At 45.0% G+C, this 24,612-nt stretch overlaps 1 protein-coding gene and 1 long non-coding RNA gene across 2 annotated transcripts in view; one reads left to right on the plus strand and one right to left on the minus strand.

Moving 5' to 3' along the window:
- Window positions 1-24,612, minus strand: part of GALM (galactose mutarotase) — a 53,452-nt gene that overhangs the window by 8,805 nt on the left and 20,035 nt on the right. The window contains exon 4 of the mRNA XM_049652271.1: window positions 23,929-24,010. Coding sequence (XP_049508228.1) covers window positions 23,929-24,010 — 82 coding nt within the window. The remainder of the gene's footprint in view (window positions 1-23,928; window positions 24,011-24,612) is intronic.
- On the plus strand, window positions 692-13,593 carry LOC125937519 (uncharacterized). Its single transcript, XR_007462412.1, has 3 exons — window positions 692-1,261; window positions 3,911-4,020; window positions 13,130-13,593. It is a non-coding gene; the product is annotated as an uncharacterized LOC125937519 (long non-coding RNA).

Genomic DNA, 24,612 nt, shown 5'->3' on the forward strand with positions numbered 1-24,612 from the left:
GGCACATGGAAAACTTTGGAATTTGTCCCCCAGATTCACGCCTTCTTTGGGACCTTTCTCACAGCTTCAATGTCCTCTGTGTCCCTGCTTCCCCCACATCCTGGCAAGTTGTTTAAGAATACTTACTCTCCAATGCCACTTCCTCTGTGAAGGATTGTAGCCTCCACAGCTAGAACTAATCTCCTTTTCTTTTCTTTTCTTCCCCCTTACCCCCCTGATTTCCTTTTCTACTTTGTTCCTATCACATTTTGAACATACTTTCTTCAAAACATTTGTTGTTGTTGTTGTTTTAAATTTTTTTTAATGTTTATTTATTTTTGAGACAGAGAGAGACAGAGCATGAGTGGGGGAGGGGCAGAGAGAGAGGGAGACACAGAATCCGAAGCAGGCTCCAGGCTCTGAGCCATCAGCCCAGAGCCTGACGCGGGACTTGAACTCACGAACCGTGAGATCGTGACCTGAGCTGAAGTCGGACGCTCAACCGACTGAGTCACCCAGGCGCCCCAAACATTTGTTGTTTTAAGACATAACCATAGGATTATATCAAGCTCCAAGAGGGTATGAATTGCGTCCTTTTTATCTTTGTACCTTCTGAGCATGAAGCGAGCCTTCACTTGATTGAAAGATGGATGGATGAATGAAGTAGAGGCAAAAAAAACAGGGCCAACTGTGAATGTCATAGCATCCTGTGACAAAGTCAGAAAGATCTAGAAAGGGCCTTAGGAATTACCTCATCCAGTCCCCTCGCTTTGCAGATGAGAAGCCTGGGACCCAGACGGCTAAAGGGACTTGCCCAAGGTGACACATCTCCATAGTGTCAAAGTCTCCAGGCCTCTCACCCCAGAGTGACTTGGTGACAGCCTTTTCCACCCCCAAGCCCTCAAGTGTTCGTGAGTTCTCAAAGAATTTGGAAAATCAATGTGCTGTTATTCTAATTTTGGTCTATCTGCATATGTGACTTTGTGCTTTGGTGCTAAGAATAGAAGACATCAAAATAGCGCTCTCAGCAACGCTGAGTGTACAGAAAATTGAAGCGGAAATGGAAAGGGTGCCCTCAGAGAGGATGTCACATCACCAGACTTTGGTTTTGAAGCCACCAGAAAGCAGAGAGAAGCTGTTTTTTTGAAGAGAATTTCTTCAGCTACTGAAGGTTGGCTGAGTGTGCATGAAGGCCTGAGCAGCAATGCCACATGCCTGGCAGATGATGGGCTCTGACCCAAAGATATGAGGTTACAGCTCTGGGGCAGACGAGCAGCCTGAGGTAGGTAGCATTTCTGCTTCCCCATTTCAAGGAAAGCCTGACTGCAGGCACCAGTGCAGACCCACCCGGCGTTACTGTCATGAATTTAGAGTGAGATCAGTCCCTGTAGGGTGGCAGCTATGGAGGGTGTGGTGGGGGGCAATGATCAGGGTTGGAAAAAAAACACACAAAAAACCAACCAACCAAACAAAAAATACTCAGGGTTGGGTTTGTTAGGAGAACAGACAGAAGAGGGAGATGGTGAGGGAGTGGAGGGCATATGCAAAGAGGTGATTCCAATGACAGACTTCTGATTTAAGTGGGTGGGGAAAGAGCTCATGAGCAGCTTAGGGGCAGTGAAAGGGTGGTAGGATCAAGGGGCTGCAGGTTCGTGTGGCATCAAAGAATTGTTGGGGCTGAAATAGACACCTTAGACAGGGACTATAGACGGCTACAATAAGAGGTGGTGATAAAGTCAAGGGTGTGACCCAATGACCACGGAAGTGAGTAACTGAGAAGGTTGGTGGACAAGATCATTGGAACAGAGGATGTCAAGAAGCTGAGAGATCAGAATATCAACAGCTTGGATAATGAAATAATTAAGGACTATGACAAGAGTGTGTTGGAGTGACAGTGAGCCAGGAATGAGGTGATGTCTGTAGATGACCTCAACAGATGTGTCACTCTGGCAACCACAGCTGCCCCATCCTTGCAAGAAGACGATGTAGACCTCATAATTGGAAACAGGACTCTCTAACATTGCAGATTTCCGTCACAGGTTGTTAAATCTTCCTCTCCCTATTGGCATTCCTGATAGAATTATAATTACCTGCCTTCTGGCAGCAAAGGAAAAACACACTGCCTTCATGAACTCCATCTGCCTTGATTCACATCTCTTATCTCACATAGGGGTTTTTATACATATTCTATTATATAGACTTTGGCCTTTTCCCCATGACTGCTTGTGGCAGGTTGCCCTTTTCAAAGATGGCCACACCAGTATGTATCCCATTCCACAGGCTCTACTTATAATGTGATGCTGACATTCCATCACTGAGAGATGGAGTCTTTGTTCCCTCCCTTAAATTGGGAAGGACCTTTGTAACTGCTGCAACGAATAGGATGTGGCACAAGTGATACGATGGGATTTCAGGGCTCAGGTAATAAATACAAAGTGGTTTTGGCCTGGCCCTTGCTCTCTCGGGATATTTGCCCTTGGAAGTCAACTGCCATGTTATAAGGAAGCTCAAGTCACATTGAAAGGCCATCTGTGGGGTGTTCTGGCTGATAGCCCCAGCTAGGCCCCAAGGCAGGAGCCAGTATCAGCTGTCAGACATGTGAGTGAATGAGCCCCAGACATCACATCTAGAGACAAGATATGGCCTGTCTAAATTCCTGACCACGGACACAATGAAAGAATATATATGAAGTGTAGAGTAATTTATTTATTTATTTATTATTATTTTTTTTTAATTTAACGTTTATTTATTTTTGAGACAGAGAGAGACAGAGCATGAACGGGGGAGGGGCAGAGAGAGAGGGAGACACAGAATCGGAAGCAGGCTCCAGGCTCTGAGCCATCAGCCCAGAGCCCGACGCGGGGCTCGAACTCACGGACCGCGAGATCGTGACCTGAGCTGAAGTCGGACGCCCAACCGACTGAGCCACCCAGGCGCCCCTAGAGTAATTTATTATATAGCAATAGACTGGTATACTGCCTTAGGATGTTTTCACCTCTTGGCACTTAACTAGTCTTGACAGAAGGTTAATGAAGCCCCCCCCCACCCCCGTGCTTTTATTACATAGTCATAAGTGACTTTAATTGGTTCTTCCTTAAGAACACTAGTCCATGTGGGGGCACCTGGATGGCTCAGTTGGTTAAACGTCTGACTCTTGATTTCAGCTCAGGGCATGATCTCACGGTTCGTGGTTTCGAGCCCACATCTGCTATCAGCACAGAGCCTGCTTGGGATCCTCTCTCTGCCTCTCTCTCTGCTCCTCCCCTGCTCATGCTCTCTCTCTCTTTCTCTGTCAAAATAAATAAATAAACATTAAAAAAAAAAAAAAACACTAATCCTTGCAATTGCTTTTGAGTGGGGAAAAAACAAATACAAAGTTGTTAGTTCACGCATTTTTGAGCATCTTTTATGTACCAGGCATGAACTTGATCTCAGGGAGCCTATAATCTGGTGAAGGAGACAGATAAAAAAATTAATACGGACAGGAGAGTATGACAAATGTGATGAGACTGGCATCCAATGGCCGCTGGCAGGGCAGGGAAAAGCAGTCCCCGGTGCAGCCATGGGGGGTCTGGAAAAGTTTTCCAAAGGTGGTGACAGGAGCCTAATCTTGAAGGATTAAGTTGGGACTGGCCCACTGGACAAGGTGCAGGGCAGAACAAGCATGGGAATGAAGTCCTCTCACCTGTGAAGTTGAGATCTAAAGTGTAGGCACAAGATGCATTTATATTACACATATCCCGTAGGTTCCCAGCTCTGACTTAAGAAACAGAATGTAGAAGGTGAATTAGTCCTTTGAACTCCCGATCAGACAGAGTCCAGTGAAATGGTTTCTGTAACATCTGGGCATGAACACTCTCTCAGTGTCTGAGGAAATTCACCTGGGGTGAATTTTAATTCAATGCTTTCAATTTCTCATCATCCCAAATAGCTCTTTTCTCTGCCTGATGGCCCCAGTGCCCGACTCTCTGAGGAAACGAACAGATGGTCACCACAAGAGTCACTGAATCTCCACATTCATTCATTTTTTGGCGACCTTGGGTAAGTTTCTATGCCTCTGTAAGATTCAATTTCTTTACTTATAAAATGGAGCTAATAGTGGTATATACCTAAGACACGTATTGTGAGGTTTAATTGAGAGAAGGGTATGAAGGAAGTCCTATCTCTAGGGCAGAACCTGCACATAGTGCTCTCTGTTATTTACTTGCTCTCTCTCTCCAGAAACAGAGAAGAGAGAGAACAATGATTCATTATAGCATAAATCATTGATGCAAAAGGAAGGTGCATATCTGCCTCCGGGGAGCATTGCAATTTTCATTAAAAAAGGATTCAGGGGTTTTTTGGTTTAGTTTTGTTTTTTGAAGCTTCCTCTCTCAGTGATTTTTAATCTAGAGCGGTACAGTCTTCAAAATGGTTTTTTTTTTTTTTAATTTTTTTAAATGTTTATTTATTTTTGAGAGAGAGAGGGAGAGACAGAGTACGAGCAGGGGAGGGGCAGAGAGAGAGGGAGACACAGAATCTGAAGCAGGCTCCAGGATCAGCACCAAGCCTGACGCGGGGCTCTAACTCACCGACTGCAAGATCATGACCTGAGCCACAGTCGGACGCTCAACCGACAGCCACCCAGGCCCTCCTCAAACTGGTTTTTGAGTCACGTACTCCTTTGAGAATATCGTAAACGTTATGGGCTCTCTCTCTCTAGGAAAATGCATACATACATAAAGAATGTTCTCAGAACCTCTGAAGACCAGTCATTCAGGACTGGTTAAGAATCCCCGATATACGGGCTGGTGAATACATTCTGCCTAGACCCTACTCATCACCAAGCAAGTTGCCCTCTCATGATCTGATACTGAAATGCACATTTGGAATATTGTAGTCACATAACGTCAGGTCAAGAAATGTAGTCTGGGAGTCTACTGTCAAACTCTTCCTATAGCAATGTGACAAAGGCTTTGCATAATCCATCGGGACCTCCTTCTGGACTATTTATGATTCCTCCATATTCCTGCAGGATGTGCAATAAACTAACATGTGAAATACACAGGAGGTTGTCTTAATCTGAGCACATCAACAGCTTTCAGAAAGTGCAGGAAAGTGAAGCATCAGAGAAAGTGGAAATTGCCCCTAATGGCAGCTCAGAAAATGGGGCTATAATTAGGCAAATAGTGTCGCCCTGGGTTATATTGGGTATCAGGCTTCACGATCACCAATTACTGTTATCAACCTCCCAGGGGCATCTTGCTCACTTGTTTGGCAGTCAAACTCAATAGATGTTAGAATGGATTTTAAGAGTCAGGCAGCCTGGATTTAACTTCTTTGCTGTAAAAATTTGTGGAGGTTGCTTAGCTTCTCTGAACCTTGCTTTCCTCATCTGTAAAATGGGTATAAGAAGATTCTGACAAACATGGGATTCTGATAAACAAGATAAAAGTGCCCTGCATCCTACCCAGTCTGCAGGAAGTACTCAGTAACATAGCTGTTTTTACGGACAGTGGCCAGCGGTGATAACAGACAGCATAGCCAAGGGAAATTTGGCTCCAAACCCTGAATTCACCAATAACTTACCTGCTTAACTGTGTGCAGGTTAACTAACCTCTCCAAATGTCTGTTTCCTCAACTGAGGCATAACTGAAGCATTACACACCTATTTCAAAGGGCAGTTAAATGAGCGACGACGTGTACGTGCTTAGCTCAGTGGCTGGTACATATTAAACACGCAGAAATGGTGGCGATGGTGATGATAATGATAATAATAGTGGTTAATCCTTATGGAGCTCTTATGAAATGCCAGGACTTGATGCTCTACACACCTTACATGTATTACTGCATTTAATCTTCACCACCAACGAGGGAGGTCCAATTAGTACCTTTACTTTACACATGAAGTCTGCAGAGGCTGAATAAATTGTCTAATGTCACAGAGCTGGATTTAAACCTAAACAGTCAGGGTTTGAGTTCATGCCTTTAACTACTTTGTTTTCCTGATTATAACGTGTCAAAATCAGTCTGTCTGTTTGTTTGTTTGTTTGTTTATTTATTTATTTAAAGGCTATTTATTCATTTAAGTAATCTCTACACTCAATGTGGGGCTTGAACCCTGAGATCAAGAGTTGCATGTTCTACTGACTGAGCCAGCCAGGCACCCCAAAATTGGTCCTTTTAAACAGCACTTATATGTTCAATGTCACACCAAGGACTTGCTTCACCAAGGTCAGAGGCATTTTCTATTTCTTGCCGAAGCTCCCTCACCTGTGCCCATCATTTTTCATGGCATCCGGGGGCATCCACTGCCCAAGAGCAGGTGCATTGCTAGGGCTGGAGGTTGATCTATGAGAACTAAGGCTACTACCTTCCCCAAATCCTCCTGGATCCACCGGGCTCAGTCTGCCAATGGTCCCTAACTCCTCTAGCCTGAGAGGACAGCCCATCTGCCTGACCACACAGAGACAGAGTGTTCGGGGTTTGCTGGCTGATTTCAAAAGGGGAACATGTTGGAGCAGAAGAAGTTTCCTGCATGTTGTTTTGCTGCTTCACAGTAGCTTGGGCAGGCCCCAGCGACAGCGGCGTGATTAGGCAGCCCAGGCTCATGGTAGACCCATGGCTTCCTGCTGTCCTCCAAGAGCCATGAGGATCCCACTGTCATGGTTCACAGGAAGCCAAGGAGAGCACCAGGGAAGGTGGCTGGCATCCTGACACCGAAAAAGGTGGCAACTGAAGACAGCCAAATTACACTAACAGCCCGGGGTCAGAGAATAGAACCAGTAGAGAAGAGAGGAAAGAAATCAGTCCGGCCTTTCTGGTCAACTGGCAGAGTGGCAGGGCTAGGAAATGGCTTTATGTGGGGGATCTAGCCCCTGTGATCTCCATCAGTACTCCCTTTCTTGCAAATCACTCCAAAGAAACCTCCGATTTAAGTTTCAAGGCATGCCCCAATCTCCCTTCTAATGAGACCAGTGCCCCAGGCTCCCCCTGTGCAGAAATATTGATCACCACGACTGCTCAGCCTCCTGTGGTTTAGTCAGGACATAGAAGGCCTGCGTTGGTACTAGTGGAGTCAGAAGGAAGGGAGCCTTGAAATGCAGGGCCAGCCTCCTAGGTCTCATTATCTGCAGGATGTGGTCATTATCCTCTCTGGGATGTGTATTCTGCAGACCCTGCATTCGACTGGGTCTGTGCATCTGGCACTGCCTGGAGGGTCAGTTTCATAAACTATCCATTTAGGAGCTGCCCTCTCTCTGTTCTGGGGAGAATTCTGGAATGGAGACCTGGAAGGCAAGATGAGGCATGCTCACTCAGAGCCAAATACAGATATATTCAAATACAAATCACTCCCAGGCTATCCCCTAGGCTTCTGTGACAGGGTTACAAGGCTGGTGGCTTGGGGAGCTTTGGGAGACGGAGACCTGCACTTCAGGGAACAGAAGCTGCAGGGAGTTGTCACGTGGTCTCTGATGTGTAGATGATCTAGATGAAGATATGGAAGGTATTCTCATTAGAACAGACAACACGAAGCTAGGAGGCAGACCCACTTGGGATAACAGAACCGGGAATCCAAAGTAGGGGTAAAGCACGGATTACAAGATGAAATTTGTGAATAACAGCAATAGATAGGGTTCTGCACTTGGGTCCAAAAAACCGAAAAACCAAAAAAAAAAAAAAAACCACACCAAGAAACAAAAACAAAAACCAACTCTACCCTGGGCACAAAACATAATCTTCTGAGGTTCCATTTCCTTACTTGTAAAACCGGGACAACATAACCTTTATCGCGTGAAGTTGGCATGAAGATTAAAACAATTGCTGTGGGCAGGATGCCTGGATGGCTCAGTCATTAAGTATCTGACGTCGGCTCAGGTCATGATCTCACAGCTCATGAGCTCGAGCCCCGCTTTGGGTAAAACACGAGCCTCACTTCTCTCTCTCTCTCTGCCCCTTGCTCACTTGCACCCTCTCTCTCTGTCTCTCTCTCTCTGTCTCTCTCTCTCTCTCACACACACACATACACACACACACACACACCAGTTATTGTGACCAAAGCCCTTAGCACAGGGATGATGATGATACTCATGATGGTGATAACTACCAACGACATGACTCTTCATTAAGTTCTTCACACCTAGGCAGTCTGGTTCCAGAGCATGTGTTCTTAGCTATCCTATTATACTAACTCTCATAAATGTTACTACAATTATTACTGACTAGGGAGATGCAGCTGAGCCACAGCATGTATGCAAATGACTTTGAGAATGTGGTTGGCAATAAGTTCGACAGGAGTCACATAAAGAGTGTAACGAGGTGGTGACAGTTTTTGATTGCTGTTTGCAGTGTGGGCATCACAGGTGGAGAGGCCCTGGACATGCAGAGGCAGAGGAGAAGGGCCAGAATGGCCAACTCATGGCATACAAAGAACAGCTGTGCCTGAAGAAGAAATGACTTGGGGGCAACATGACGGCTACCTTCTAAGGCCTTGAGTCTGATCTATAGGGACCCAAGAAGTAGGCAAAGTGGGGTCAGATCTAGGTAGACGGATGCCAGCTCGATTTCAGGAAGGCCTTTCTGATGTGCTGGCGCAGGATGGACAGTGAACACCCTGACCCGGGCGCACCTGAGTGCCCGTGAGTACCACAGTCTGGGATCCAACTACTGGACAGAAGGTCTTTTCCAACTGTGACCTTCTGAGGCTGTAGGTCCATTGGCCCATGTGATGACCATAAGGAAGCAGGTTGTTTCCTTTAGGGACACACTGTGATCTCTGGTTATTTCCCTCCTCTTTTAAATCAAACTGCTGGCTTGTCTCTTCTAGGGAGGTCATTGGCTGAGAGCAGCACTTTGCAGAATGACCCGTAGAAAGGCCTGGAGGTGGGAGGATAAAGTGGGGAAGCAGGACGGGGAGTGAAGGTAGCTCAGGGGCAGCAGGAGGACAGGAGGGTTGTTGGGGCAGGAGAGGAGAAACGGGGGCCAAAAAAGGAAAAAGTAACTTGAGGCTATACAGATCTCTTTAGAGTCTTTTTTCTTTTAAAGTTCGTTTTATTTATTTTGAGAGAGACAGAGACAGAGACAGTATGAGTGGAGAGGGACAGAGAGAGAGAGAGAGAGAGAGAGAGAGAGAGAATCCTAAGCGGGCTCTGCACTGTCAGCACAGAGCCCGATGCGTGCTCCAGTCCTATGAACAGTGAGATCATGACCTGAGCCCTAACCAAGAGTCAGACATTTAACGGACTGAGCCACCCAGGTGCCTCTAGAGCCTTTTAAACAGCTATAGAAAGTGTGGACCCAGGACCATCACGTGGGGCTTGTTAGAAACAGGACCCAGAGGTCCCACCTCTGACCCACTGAGTCAGAATCTGCCTAGCGACAAGCTTCCCAGGAGATCTCTGCGTGCATCAAAGGTGAAAGGCGCTGATGTGGAGAGCGTCTAAGGGAGACCCAGGCTCAGATGTGCTTACATTCATCTCAGTTAAAAAAAAAAAAAAAGGTGGAGAGGAAGGCGGGGGCCATGGGAAGAGCGGGAGCCTGGTCTCCATGGGGACGGCCCAGCTGTGCTCGCAGCCCAGCTGCTCCAATTATGTCTGTTTCTTTATCTAGCCAGCCTCGGAACAGTCAGTCAAATCTGCATAAGGAAGCCCGGTAATGGGGCTCGTGGGCACAGGTACTCATCTGACACCTAATTAAGCCATCTTCGTATATCATCTCTACAATGCCTGTTATTATTTTAAGAAACAACATAAAGAGAATGATAATTAAAAGTAACACCCCGGGTGGGAATTTTGTCTCCATTCCAGTGGTTGGCAAGTAAAGCACCCTGGGTTTTTTTTTTGTTTTGTTTTGTTTCGGTTTTTTTTTGAGGTAACATTTCTATAAATTTTCATAGAGCACACAACCTCAAAGCTTGTCTCTGCTGCAGTTTCCCCCGATTTCTCTGCCAATGCTTTGGGTTTGTGGCTTCGTTCCACTGCTGTTTCCTTTCTTTTTTTTCTTCTCCTTTTCACTGAGCGTTTTCTGATTTTACTTGAACTTGCAATGGGGGAGGGGAGGGTGTATTGCTTCTGGATATTACATGTCATCTGAAGCATAAAATGCTAAACCCAGTTACATGTTGTTTTCAGGTGAGACGGCAATTTTACACTTCACGGTTGGGCCCACACGAGGCATTTTCATGCAGGGAAATTTTCCATCCTAGACTCACATCAAGATGGCGCCCAGGGATTTGCTGCCAGTGGAAAGTTTGCCCACTGTCTGTCTGCAGCCTTCCCGCATGGGCATTCTTGATAGACCTGTTCTCCAGAGTGCCGCTATCTACCCCTGGTCTTCAGGTTCCCCTGACATAGTGTCCATCAGGTCCCTGTGTCCTTTGCTACCTGCCTGGGTCCCGTGTCTACGACTTGAGCCACTTTGGTTAGTAACACTCTTACTGACCTGCCATACACCCTGTCCTCTTGTCCCTTGTACCAGACCAAACCCCACCTTTGGATCATCCCACAATCCACCTTCTCTGCTCCTGACGTGAATCTGGAGAAAACTCCCAGTAGCACCAACTGAGGCCACCACCGATTCCTGATCACAATCCTCACCTGGCATCCTTTGACAAACACTTTACTTGCCCTCAATCGTCTCCTTTGCCCCTAAAAACCCTCTTCCTTGACCCTGTATCTCCACCTCATGGAAACACCCCGTCTTCTTCCTTTCACAGATTTCTGAAAGTGTATCCAACACCAGCGGCTCCCATGAGCTCAGTAGGTAGCTTATACAGATTCCCAGGCCCCACACTAAAGCAAATCTCTGAGGTGGGGCCTGAGATTTGTATTCAAGAACGTTGTCTTCATTGGGAACTACTCATCGGCCTATACTCCCTGACTTTCCTTCCTCACTTTCAGTGGCTTCTCCAGCTGTCACAGCCTGGCTTCTACCCTCACCACTCTGTGAAACGAGGTCAGCAGGAACAGCCACGACAGCTCGCACACTCCCAGGTCTCCCCAGAGAGAGTACTCTCTGGAGTACTGATGTTCTTGGTCACTCCAAGACTTCCGGTCACCTCCTCTCTTCCTTTGCCTTCTACCTCTGACCATCTCCCTCAGCACCTTTTGTGTATTTCTTGCACCTTAAATACTGGCGGTGTTTTCACAAGTGCATCTCGCGCTCCTTGTTGCTAGATCCTCAGAGACACTAAGAAACTTCTCGAAGCTCAAGGTGATCTTGAGAAAGCCTCCTCCTACCGTTGCCTCTTTCACTGTCCTAACTACCTTAGATTCTTCACTGCCTGTGAGCTTCTCAAGGGCAGAGACTGTTCAGTCATCTTTCCATGGTCCTTGCCTCAGGAAGCATGTAGCAATTAGGAGGCGCTCCATAAATGTTAGCTGAACTAAGTATAAGTCTGCTCCGAGTACTCGTGTGAATCAGCCTTGGGCCCATGGTGCGAAGCTCAAAGTTACCTCTCAGCCTCTTCAGAACGGGGTGACCTTGAAGGTATGAATTAGAGCCAGCCCCTGTCCAGACCTGGGGTGGGGAGGGGTGGGTGTTAAACAGCGGTTCTCCAAAGGTGGTAGTCAGAGCTCTAGCAAATAACATCTCTTCTGGCAAATTTACTTGTTGTTAGTCTCAAATGTTCATAGGAATGACATCATGCCTGGCCAAGTGCTAATTTCTAAGCTTTCTTCCTGCCAAATTTCCACCATGCTGGCTCATGCTTGCCAATCTCGTAGCAGTGATGTGTTTTCTAGCAGGGAACACAAGTATTGCTTTGGGAGTTATTCTGGAGCCTCATAAAACTGTTCTTGGGGCCCCTTTATAGGGAAGGATTCCATAATGCACCCGGTTGGAGAGTGTTATTGCTATCAGGAGAGGTCCTTACAGTTTCTGTAGTGAACATCCTTGAATACTGTCTAGGACGGACCTGTCATTGAAGAAACATCTCTAACTAACACCCCATAAGTTCCAATATCACGTTTCGGGTTTTTAGCGTCATTCAAACCCTTTCCTGAATAACACCAGTCTTATTTCTTTGAGCACGGGACCTGTACTGTATTCATGGCTGTAGGTTCTCCACGCAAGCAGGGCGTATCTGTTTTGTTCAACATTGCTTCCCTGGGGCTGGCATAGCACCCGGCTATTGGTGTCAGTTGGTGATGGAGAACGGAAAAAGAAGAAACTTGGGGAGCAGACTCACAGCTGGAGGTGCTTGTCTCCAGAACTGTGGAGCTGAAGGTGACAACCAGGACACCATGCTCTGGCTTCCCACTTACGGTGAGGCCCCAGGGTTCCTGCCTGCTCCTACCCTCCATGGACTGATGGCCAGGCCTGGAGTCTTGACGGCAACAAGGGCTGGTGGATATTGAAAGGCAAGTTCATTCATCTGGTCAGGCAGGAACTGGAAAGCTGCCCATCCAACCCTCACCCCTGGCTGCTGTTTCTCCTCCAGACGGAAACTTGGGGAAGTTTCTTTCCTTCTGGGTGTGCCGTCTCCTTCCTCTAGCTAATCTTCTAGTTTCCTTCCAAAACTGTATTGGTGATGAATTAGCAAAATAAAAAAATTTAAAGCCACCCTGAAGATTACAAAAAGAAAAACATACTACTGCTAAATCTCTAAAACAATGGCTGTCTTTATATACAATGATACATAGTAGGATAACCATAAACTATCATTACCTTAAGAGAGGAGAGAAGACCAGACCCTCTGTGGACCAAGGTGATGTGATCAACTCATACAGGGTTTTACACAGAATTTCAGGGGCCCGTGAATCACCTGAAGATCTCTCATCATCTTCCCAGACATACACGTATGGACCCTGGTTATGAATATCTAGGTTAGAGATTCCACGGGGTCTTTGACTCGGTGTTAGAAACTGACAGGACCTCAGAGTTCAAGTGATGTGACCCTCATCTGATGAGAGTTAGCAGATTAGGTATGAGGCCCAGAGAGTTTTCCTGGCTGACTCAAAGAGCGCACAGCTAGTGGACAGCAGAAGGGAGAACTTCACCTAGGTTTTCTGAATCCTGGTCACCCTGCAATATTGTGTTAATATGCTCTGTGGAAAACAAATGTCAAGAAGGGAGAAGAATGGAGAGAGACTGAGTATAGGGAAAGGAAGGAATATCTGTTCCTAGAATGTACAGACTGGCTATTACTGGGTTTCATTTTTGTATTTGGCAGAGTTTTCCAGCTTCGAGCCAAAGAGACCAAGCCTGAAGCTCCCTTCCAGCCCCCCTACTTCAGACCTGTAACTGAATCCTGATAGGTCATCTCAGGCAGACCGGTGAAGGGGAAGATAAGAAAGGTGAGCTCTGGGCATGTGGTCAGCTCTACACAGTGTCTGTCATTGCAAAAACCCTGGAATAAAAAGAATCTATTGTTTCCAGGAAATGGGGAAAAGATTTATAAGGAGAAAAGTGTAGCCTTAAGGAAAGAGTAGGGGTTTATGCAGCAGAGAAGGGGGAGTTGGGTGGTCCCTGTGGGTGTGGGGGGGTATGAGTGAGGCATGCTGGGAGATGGGTCTGGAAAGCAGCTGGCATGTGGTCCTGGAGCCACCTAAAAGGTTTTTAAGCTGTGGAGTATCAAAATAAGATTTGCATTTTAGATAGATAACTTTAGTAACCAGATGGAGGATAGATCTAAAGAGATTCACTCCCCACCCCCCCCCCACCCCCAGTTAGAGAGCTATTTTCCAGATTCATTTGTTCAGTCATCGATCCCAATTTGGTGAAACTCATAATATAAGCCAGGCACTGCTCTAGACAAGAAAAGTCAGTATAGTCAGGATAGTGACAATGGAAATAGAACCATATCATCAACAATACATATTGAGGAGACAGATTCCAGAAATAGTTAGAGGAGTGAAAAATCAGCAGGACCTGATGAGTAACAATGTTGGGGGGTAGAGCGGGGAGACTGTAAAGGAAAGAGGAAGAATACTGATGGGTGGTTGAAAGCAATATTATGGATTTTTAGGGCAGTGAATACTCTGTGTGCTATCATAATGATGGAGAGATGTCATTATACATTTGTCCAAGAGTGACCCCCACTCTTCAAAGTTCAAACTATGAACTTTGGGTGATGATGATGTGTCAGGGTAGGGTCATCAGTTGTCACAAATGCTCCACTCTAGTGGGGGATGTTGAAAAAGGGGGGGTGCTGTGCATTTGTGGGGGCATGGAGATATATGGGAACTCTCCGTACCTTCTACTCAATTTTTCTGTGAACCTAAAAGTTCTCTAAAAAAACAAAAAGGTTTTATTTTAACAAATCGGCAGCACCCGATGAGTAATGATACTTGGGTGTGGGGAAGTAGCAGGAAAAGAAAGAAGACACATTCTGGTTCAGGTTTGAAACTAATATCACGTCCAACATTTTAGAGTCATATCAAATCTAAAGGAATTTTCTGTAAGAAGTCCAGAATGATTAAAACATGTAGATAAAAACAGTCTCCATTTGCACCATCTCGGAACCAGGAGGCTACTTTGGAATTCGTTATTTCTCCGGGGCAGCGGCTTAGCCCTGCCCTAGGGAAGTGATTATAAAATTGGCTGAATTGTCAGTTGAACCCCGAGAGGGTGAAATAAAACACAAAGGTTTTGCGGGGCCTTTCTCCACAGCCTCATGGTAAGCCTTTCCTACCAGCATTCTAATTTTGTCAAAACGGGGTTGCTTTCATGTAATTTTAGAAGGCGCTTTCAAAAACCGAGAGCTGCAAGAACAGCAAGTGAACACAGATGGGCTGGGGGACAGAATGGGTTGGGTGAGTTTCTATAAAAATAAAAGGTATCTTTTCTCGAGAGAAAGAATAAGACAGAATTTTACTAATGTTACTTTAGAGGCAAAAGACCTAGTCAAAGCATTCATTTTTTTTTTTTTTTTTTTGCTTTCTTAATTCCTTATCTACTACTGCAAATAAAGAACAGCAAAATTAAAAGGGGGAAAAAAAAAAAGCTCCGTGCTGCAAATGCCTATACAGACACATGCTTGGTTCTGCACAATGTTGTGTACATGATAATATCTTGCTGGGCAGGCTGTGCCCACACTGCCTCCAAGTCTCACGGTTCTGAAGACAAAAAGAGGCTGTGTAATATTTACAACCCTGGGAATGAATTAATCCCTCGAGAAACAGAAGGCCTGAATTTTCTCACCTGCTCGTATTTAGGGGGCTTAGTACCCGAGCAGGGCTCTGGGGACCAATTTCCTCTTGTCGCCACAGGACAGGACACTAGACTCAGGCCCCAAAGCTAAATGCCTGATGTGGCAGCCCAGAGATCTGGCACTGGAATGTTCTCTCTGTGGACATCGATCATACACTGGTCCTTCCTGGTAAATGTCTTCTAGAATTTCCACTTTTGGGAAACGACAGGGACAGTCCTGATAACAACAAATATAAACATACACTCAGGATATGTCCCAGGAACAGAGTGTGAGCCTATCCTAAGTAGTGCCAAATGCTTTACAGGGTGCAATTTTTTAAAAATTCTTTTTGTAATGTTTATTTATTTTTGAGAGAGAGAGAGAGAGAGAGAGACAGAGCATAAGCAGGGGAGGGGCAGAGAGAGAGCAAGACACCGAATCAGACCCCAGGCTCTGGGGTTTCAGCACAGAGCTCGACAGGGGGCTCAAACGCATGAACCGTGAGACTATGACCTGAGCCGAAGTCGGAGGCTCTACCGACTGAGCCACCCAGGCAGGCGCCCCCTTTTTTTTAAGTAGGGAAGAATAACTGCTCGGAAGAAGCAAAGCTAAATTAACTGCTGACGTGCAAACCCGGCCTGACAGCTTAGCTGCAGACTTTGCTCTTGGTCTATAGGTGAACCATCTCTGCAGAAGCCTTTCTGTTGGTGCAGCTGTGGCGTAAGAGAGGCACCTGTGCAGAAGGACGCCGTGCCCCAACCCCCACTGCCGACTCCAAAGTGCCCAGAACTACATCCAGAGCAGTAGCTTCAGAAGTTAGGTGTGGATTCTACTCTTTCATTCAAAATATTTTCTTCTTCTTTTTTTCTCCCCCAGAAGAAAAGCAAAGATGCTGGAGTCTTGCAGCCTAACAACACACGAGGGATATTGTTTGCCCGGAAGCCTCCAGGGATGGCAAAATGGCAGAAATTTCCAGTGGGGAAAATGTGGGGTGGGGGGTGGGGGTGCTAAATTATTTGAATGGGACCCTTTGAAGGCTTCTGCTACCCCTACACCTGCTGAGGCTTTCCACTGAGCTTTGGGAAAAGGCTAGCTTTTCATAGCAGAGTAGAGAAAGGGGGAGAATGAAGGAGGCACGTAATGCAGGCTGCTGTCTTCTGTGTTTTACTGACTGAAAGGGCTGAAGACATTTTATATGCTCCAAGTTGCCAACAGGAAGAAAGGGAGCTCGAGATTCTCAGAGGGCCCTGCCTGAGGTAGAGGTCTAAATGGAGGCTATATGTTTAAGACAAGGGGATTTCATGGTATGTGCTTGCTTTGGCTCCCTAAAAGTGTATGCCAAGGTATCCCTTTCCTTTCTGTGTGACAACGCCCGATCAGTAACGAACAAAATGGAGGATAAGACTCCACCCCTCCCCCAAACACACACAGGGGAAGGTCCCCTTTTACTGAGTACCTCGGCCACAGTATTACAACTGCTGTAAAAGAAGAGGTGCTACTTTCTCATGACAATGGGTTTTCCCTTCACCTGAAAAATTATTTACCGAATATCTATAACCAAGGTGGAAAATCACCCGCAAGGTTTAGACCTACATCAGCATTTCCCTCAAAAATAGTTTTTATAAAGGGCAAACAAAAAGAAGGAGTTGAAAAACAAACACGAGTATAAATTAATAGTCACAAAAGGAGGGGCTTGGGACTATCAAACACCCTTGTATCACAGAAAGACTCAAACTTAGAAGCAAACCTGGGGGACTTGGCACAAAGTCCAGAGGAGGCTGGATAAATGAAGGTCAGAAATCACAATTTGTCAGATGAAGCATTTGGGACAAACCCGCACAGAATTCAAAGAACGATCTGATAAAAAAACCTCACGGTTAAAATGTTGCTTCCTGAGCTTCCTCCTAATCCACCACCATAAGTTGGTCATGACAAGATTTTGCAGATGAGAAAACCAAGAACCAGCAGGACAAGAGACGTGTCGCCAAACAAGGTACTATGTTGCAACAGAGCAATGACCTCCGAGATTACTGAGGGGCACAGGGAATAATTCTGAGCTTTTTTTTTTTTTTTAATTTTTTTTTTAACGTTTTATTTATTTTTGAGACAGGGAGAGACAGAGCATGAACAGGGGAGGGTCAGAGAGAGGGAGACACAGAATCTGAAACAGGCTGCAGGTTCTGAGCGGTCAGCACAGAGCCCAATGCGGGGCTCGAACTCACGGACCGCGAGATCACGACCTGAGCCGAAGTCGGCCGCTTAACCGACTGAGCCACCCAGGCGCCCCAATAATTCTGAGCTTTAAAATGGACTGTTCCTTTCCTACATTCCCTTCCTGGTCAGTCTAACATGGCCAGACACTTCTACTCAGGCTCTTTAGTCTCAGGAAAACCTCTTATGCCGGCATCTTTGTCTTCTCTCTGTCCCCCATTTTTCAATATACTTTGTTTTCTGTTTTCTATGCAGAAAAATCAAAATAAATTTAAGAGAAGGAGAAACAGGGAGGAAAAGAGAGAAGCTGTGAGACTACCTATATGAAAGGTAGACAGGAAATGAGAACACTCAACTGTCAGAACTTCTTTTTTTTCTTTTTGGCTTACTTCCCATTTCTTTTTTTTTTTTATTTTTTTTTTATTTTTGGGACAGAGAGAGACAGAGCATGAACGGGGGAGGGGCAGAGAGAGAGGGAGACACAGAATCGGAAACAGGCTCCAGGCTCTGAGCCATCGGCCCAGAGCCTGACGCGGGGCTCGAACTCACGGACCGCGAGATCGTGACCTGGCTGAAGTCGGACGCTTAACCGACTGCGCCACCCAGGCGCCCCTCCCATTTCTTGACTACATGGTTATCTTGGCTATCTGTATAGTCAAGAAATTACTTTTCTTTCTTTCCTCTCCCCCCACCCCCCCGAAACCTTCTTGACATCTAACCACACTGTCGGGTCTGTAGAGTACAGGTCTAATTATAAGCAGGAATTTTAATACCAGTCTACCTGGGTTTGAATCCCAGCTTTCCACCACTTGTTAACTGCGTGATCCCCAGTTAAGTTACTTAAACTCCTTGTGCCACAGGGTCCATAGCTGTTAAATAAAAATTAACAGAACCTACCTTTTAGTATTCTGGCATGGATTATCATTTATAAAGTCTTCTCTGAAATACTAGCTATTATTATCATAAACCTTCACCTCCTCTCACAGATAGACAAACAGTATCTTCCCTTTTCTCAATTCAGCACAACCACCATCTCTAGATACTGTATATCAATTACCCAGAACTCGTAACAGAGCATGGCTGGTCTAACGGGTTTCTTGCAGCACGTCTCAAGGAAGTGGCCTTGTGGTTCAAGTCCACTTCTGGCTGAACATCCGGAAGTTTGAGACTGGACTCAGGTACACCTGTGAGTCTGCCCTGCGTGGAGCGGCCTTGAACTCCAGGCCAGCCGAGGGTCATCCAGAGCCACCCCAGGGATTGTAGCTGTACCAGAGCCTGGTGCAGATCAGACATGGCTCCAGCCAACCTCTCCAGGCCCATCGGTTTTCTGCTACCAAACACATGCCCCGAATGCCCCAGAAGCCCAGTGCTGGCCTGGGGGGTATTCCTGCTGTTTCCTGCTCTCCTTATTCTTATTCATCTCTATCCAGAACACCTTTCTTCTGGTTGCCTGGCAAATTTCCACTTGCCCTTTTGGGTTTTATTTAACTCTCATCTCCTCTATCCAGGGGTCCCCAGACAGTGCTTTCCCTCTATAACAAGTGTCCGAGTTCTACCTATCCTGATATTTTCCAGGTTAATGGATACTATTCTGGCTGACTCTCCACTAGGCTGTTGATTCCTGGCAAGCCCAGCAACATAGGGGAGGTACTTCCAAATGACCAAATGACTTTGGACTGGTCTCAGAATGAAGCCACATGCTCATGCACTTTTGGTCCGTGTTAAGAGTCCAATGAAATCTGGGCTCCTGGAGATTTGCTCTTGGCTGAAAGAGGGCCAGACATGTGAATTCTTCCATCATGGCAGTGCAGAGTGGGAGCTGCCACCCATTTTGGAAGGCAGTTCCTAAGGAAACATATACTTTGCTTATTTCTTATGGCATTTCTGAGGAAGGGGAAGAAGAAACACCCTATAATTTCAGTCGAAGTGTTTCTGGGAAAACAGACATAACCTATGTTGGGACTGGCTAGTGTATGGATAGGTAAAAGACTTATGGATTTTTTATGTGCTCTGAAGTTGTTGCAACTTATTTACTTTCATGATAGAGTTCTAATGGATTTGAAGGGTGGTAGAACTAGCAGTAAAATGTTATATTGAGAGCCTTGTAGAATCACAGAATGTAAGAGCTACAAGTGACCTTTCAGACTAATTGTTGGTTCTCAATCATAAGTCCATGGTAAAATTTTTACTGGTTCACAGAAAACTGAGACATATTTGGATAATCTATCACATTTCTTTTAAAAGCAAGACGAATTCAATGTAAAGTGTTGTTCTTTGTTCTGAGATTAAAATCTCCCCCCTTTTGTGGTGTTAAAATATTTTCTTTAATGGGACGCTTAGGTGGCTCAGCAGATTGAGGGTCTGACTCTTGATCTCTGATCTCAGCTCAGGTCATGATCCCAGGGTCGTGGGATCAAGCCCCATGTTGGGTTCCACACTGGAGCATGGAGCCTGCTTAAGATTCTCTCTCTCTCTCTCTCTCTCTCTCTCTTTCTCTCTCTCTCTCTCATTCTCTCTCCCTCCCTCCCTCTCCCTCTCCCTCTCCCTCTCCCTCTCTCTCTCTCTCCCCCCCACCTCTGTCCCCTGCTCAAGCTAGTTCTCTCTCCAAAATAAATAATTAAATAATTAAAGTATTTTTCTTTATGAAAAGATGGTGATTATAAATGGCAACTTGGGTCTTAAAAAAATGAATTCAGTCTATTTCTTTTTTTTAAAGTAGGCTCCACACCCAACATGGGACTCAAACTCATGACCCCAGGATTGAAGAGTCACGTGCTCTACCGACTCAGCCAGCCAGGCTCCCCTAGTCTATTTATTTCTGTTCCTCATTATTACCCTGGTTAGTTTAATTTTTTTTAATTGAAATATAATATACATACATTCCCATTAGTTTTAATAGCCCTATATTTATGATTGCTTTCTAACTTGGCAAAACAAAAAGTTGGGCAACTCTACGTAAGTCTGTCAAATTATTTTCTAAAGAAAATTTACTGGTCCATAAAATTGGATTGAGTTCAATATCCCTCCTATTTGCAGAAAAGGAAATGAGGGTCTAAGGAAGTTGAATGTTAAAATGTTATGCATACATTGAAGGTCACCTAGCTAGTTAACAGCAGATTCAAGGCTACAGCCATGGTTTTTGCCTCCCAGAGCCCAGAGGGCCTGCAGCCGACCCAGCTTCACAGGTGTTCAAAATTAGTACAAAGTATAAAATTTGATCCTAAAACCACTCACAGTGCAGAACTGGGATGGACATGAGTTTTACGCGTTTCATTAGATTACACGTTAAGTTCTACTGGGCTTTGCCACAATGATCACTTACAATCACAACAAATAATCTTCCCACGGCATGAATTATGCATTTTTGTGATTTTCATCTGATCAAAACTCAATAGGACAATGTGAGGTTTTATAAATCTACACAAATAAATATGCACTTATGTCATCAGCTCCACCTGTAAGCTACTTAACTCATTTTCTTCTTTATCAGTCACAACAGAGTAGCCGCCATTTTCCCCTTACAGTTCACAACACACAGTTCCAATGTAATCAGGCTGCATCTAGGACAAGATGGACCAGTTTACTCAGCCTCACACTGAGTCATGTAAATATCAGAAGATGACACATGTTACCAACACAAACATAAGAGCCTTTAAAACCAGCCCCAGAGCTAGGAAAACCTTCAAAACTGCAATGCAAAAAAAAGTTTTGTAATGCATTTATCTTGATTTCTCATTATTATTCTAATTAATTTTATAGCCCCTGTATTTATGGGTTTCTAATTCCCGCTGTTAACTGAAGTTACCGTTTAGCATGCAGGCTCACATTCTTATTATTTTCCTCATAATAATTTTGAACTAGAGGCCATAAACACAGCCTCATTGTTTTAAAGAGAACAAAATAAAACAAAAGCCCTTACCTGTAAAGTAAGGCAGGTGTCCAGGAAAATTAAAGTCATATCTTACTTGGATCCCTGGACTATTTTTTTTTTTAAACTTCGAAATAATCTTAGACTTCAGCAAGGTCACAAAAATAGTACATCTCTGGGGGTGACTGGCTGGCTTAGTAAGTCAACAGAGTATGCAACTCAATCTCAGGGTTGTGAGTTCAAGCACCACATTGGGCATGGAGACTACTTAAAAAAAAAGTACATCTCTGTATAACCGTCCTTTCCCTAATGTTAACATCATACACGACCATGGTATAATGATCACAACTAAGAAATTAACATTAGTACTATACTATTAACTGAACTACACATTTCACTAGAATTTCACCAGCGTTCCCACTAATGTCCTTTTTCTGACTCAGGGTCTAGTCTAGGATTCTCACATTCCACTTAGTTGTCCTATCTCCTTGGTCTATTCTGTGACCAATCTTCAGCCTTGCTTTGTCTTTCATGACCTTGACACCATTGAAGAATACGGATTAATTATTTTGCAGACTGTCCCTCAAGTGGGTTCGTGTGATGCCTTCTGCTGAATGGAATGAGGTTAGGCATTTTTGACAGAATATCACACAATGTACTTTTTCAGTACATCATACGAGGAGGACACAATACATCTTATTACTGGTGATTTAAACTTGGTTATTTGGTTAAGATGGTGCCCTTGGCTTCAAACTGCTCCTATGCTATCATTCTACGTTCTTTATTAGCAGAAATGACAACCAAAATAGTAGCACACTTACACGGGGTGGGAACAGAGAGAAAGGCCTTCCTGACCTTCTACACGGAGCTGCCAGCAGATGGGCTTATGGAGGGCTGGAGCTCTGAACAGACGCCCCAGAGGATGGTACACAGGATGTTAATGCTCTGGCAAAGGGGCTCTGAGGCAACACCTCCAAGTTGCCATCAAGCAGGAGACCTTGGCCAGCCCAAGGCCAAGGAGGGCAGCCTTTCTTCCCAGGGGAATAAGGGCTGATGAGCAAGTGTTTGTGTATTTCTGGATTTCTGCTCTTCTTTTCTTTCATCCTCTACTTTTGTTTTCTTTCTTTCTTTTTAAAAATTTTTAATGTTTATTTTATTTTTGAGAGAGAGACAGAGCGCAAGCAAGGAAGGGGCAGAGAAGGAGACACAGAATCTGAAGCAGGCTCCAGGCTCCGAGCTGTCAGCACAGAGCCCAAGGCGAGGCTCGAACTCACAAACCATGAGATCATGGTCTGAGCTGAAGTCGGACGCTTAACCGACTGAGCCACCCAGGCGCCCCACTTTGGTTTTCTTTGACTAAGACTTCTACACTTACCTCATCTCTGATTTTAATGAAATCCCAATAAGAATATTTATCTACTGCTCTGGTGGTAATTACTTCAAGTGAATTTCCATAAGCTGACATGAATAGCAGCACCCCTGCTGGCCATCTTGCCATCATCCACCTGTCCCCTGGAGGCAGATGGCAGTGCACCTACAGTCTAGTACAAATCCATACCACCTAATCCTGGAGACTCCACAGGAACCAAGGTTCATTCGTTTTTCTTTCTTTCTTTCTTTCTTTCTTTCTTTCTTTCTTTCTTTCTTTCTTTGTTTTTAAATGAGATATAATCCACATACCACAAAACTCACCCTTTTAACAAGTACACAATTCAGTAGTGTTTAGTATATTTACAATATTATCCCACCATCACCACTATCTAATTCCAGAATCTCTTCATCACTCCAAAAAGAAATCTTGTACCCACTGGCACTCCCCATACCCCTCTGTCCCCAGCCCCTGGCAACCCCCTAATCTACTTTCTATCTCTATGGATTTGCCTATTTGAACCAAGGCAGTTTTGATCCCAAATAATAATAACCAAGATGATCTCAATCCAGTTAACCTAGGAGATGCACACATACACCCATAAACTTTGATTCTGGCAACACCTCACCTTCCCTTTTGATACTTTAGACTCCCTATGCTACCCCATTCCCCCAACTTGTCTCAGAGGTGACATATGCATTTGTCTTTCTCGGGGTAGAACGTTTCATCCTCCATCAAAAACCACGTTGTGTTCTATCAGTGTCCTGCAGTGGTGAGGTAATGTTTAGGTAAATTTATCTCTGCTAAGGTGCTAAGAAGTACCAGATTTACATTTTAGCGGAGAACTTTTGCTGTCTAAGGCTCAGCCAGTATGGCCATATGACGCAGCTTGTTTAGAACTGTTCCAGGTGAGGGGAGCCTGGGTGGCTCAGTTGGTTAAGCATCCAACTTGGCTCAGGTCGTGATCTCACGGTTTGTGAGTTCGAGCCCCGCGTCAGGCTCTGTGCTGACAGATCAGAGCTTGGAGCCTGCTTCCGATTCTGTGTCTCCCTCTCTCTCTGCCCAGCCCCTGCTTGTGCTCTGTCTCTCTCTCTCTCTCACTCAAGAATAAATAAAACACTAAAAAAAAAACAAAAAACAAAAAACTTCCGGTTGATACCTGTTGCCCTGGCTTAATTATTAATAGCATCTCCTTTTCTTCTCAACAGTGTCCCGGTTTGTTTGTTTAATTATATGGTCCCCCAGCCACAACCAACATAAATGTCTAATCATGGTAATTATAGGCAATTTGGCAGGCCAACAGAGAAAATACATTTAGGTAAATGAAGTTTCGATGTTCCTCCAATCACACCCCAGCTCTGCATTGCCATAAAGATGTTTAAAGTCACCAACCTGTAGGAATCAGGGTTTCATCTACAGGCAAAAAGGCATCAGCTTCTATAGTGACTTCATGGTCATAGATGTTTGGGGAACCCTGGGAAGGAAAGGTAGAGAAAGAAAAGAAGATTTAATGCTTAATCTTATTTTACTTTTTTTTAAAGACAGAGAGAGAGTGAGAGTGTGTGCGCAAGCAGGGGATGGGCAGAGAGAAAGCAAGAGACAATCCTAAACAGACTCCATGCTCAGAGCAGGAGGCCAACGTGGGGCTCAATCCCATGACCCCGGGATCATGACCTGAGCCGAAATCAAGTGTCAGACACTCAATCAACTGAGCCACCCAGGCGTGCCTATATTTTTTGCTTTTTAACTTCTCTTGCAGAAATGTTTGCAGGCATTGACAAGAATTTTAGAAATCCCACTTGACCTACGGCGATCATTAATACGTTCATTTAAGCATCGGCAGATAGGTCCTCGACAGAGCAATGGATACATTTGAAAGAAGTTTTCAAGCGTGACCCCAGCATGCATCTTCTTTTCTAAATGGAATTATGAACGTGAAAAGTCAGAGAGACATCACTGGTTTGAAAGACTTTTGGACTTTGGCTTATTAGCAGAGGGGTTTCTCCCACTCTCCTCACACATGACAGGCAAATAGAAGAGCAAGAGCTGTTGGCCCGGAACACACAATAACTGGTT

The sequence above is a fragment of the Panthera uncia genome (genome assembly GCF_023721935.1).
Source record: "Panthera uncia isolate 11264 chromosome A3 unlocalized genomic scaffold, Puncia_PCG_1.0 HiC_scaffold_12, whole genome shotgun sequence".
Taxonomy (NCBI): Eukaryota; Metazoa; Chordata; class Mammalia; order Carnivora; family Felidae; genus Panthera; species Panthera uncia.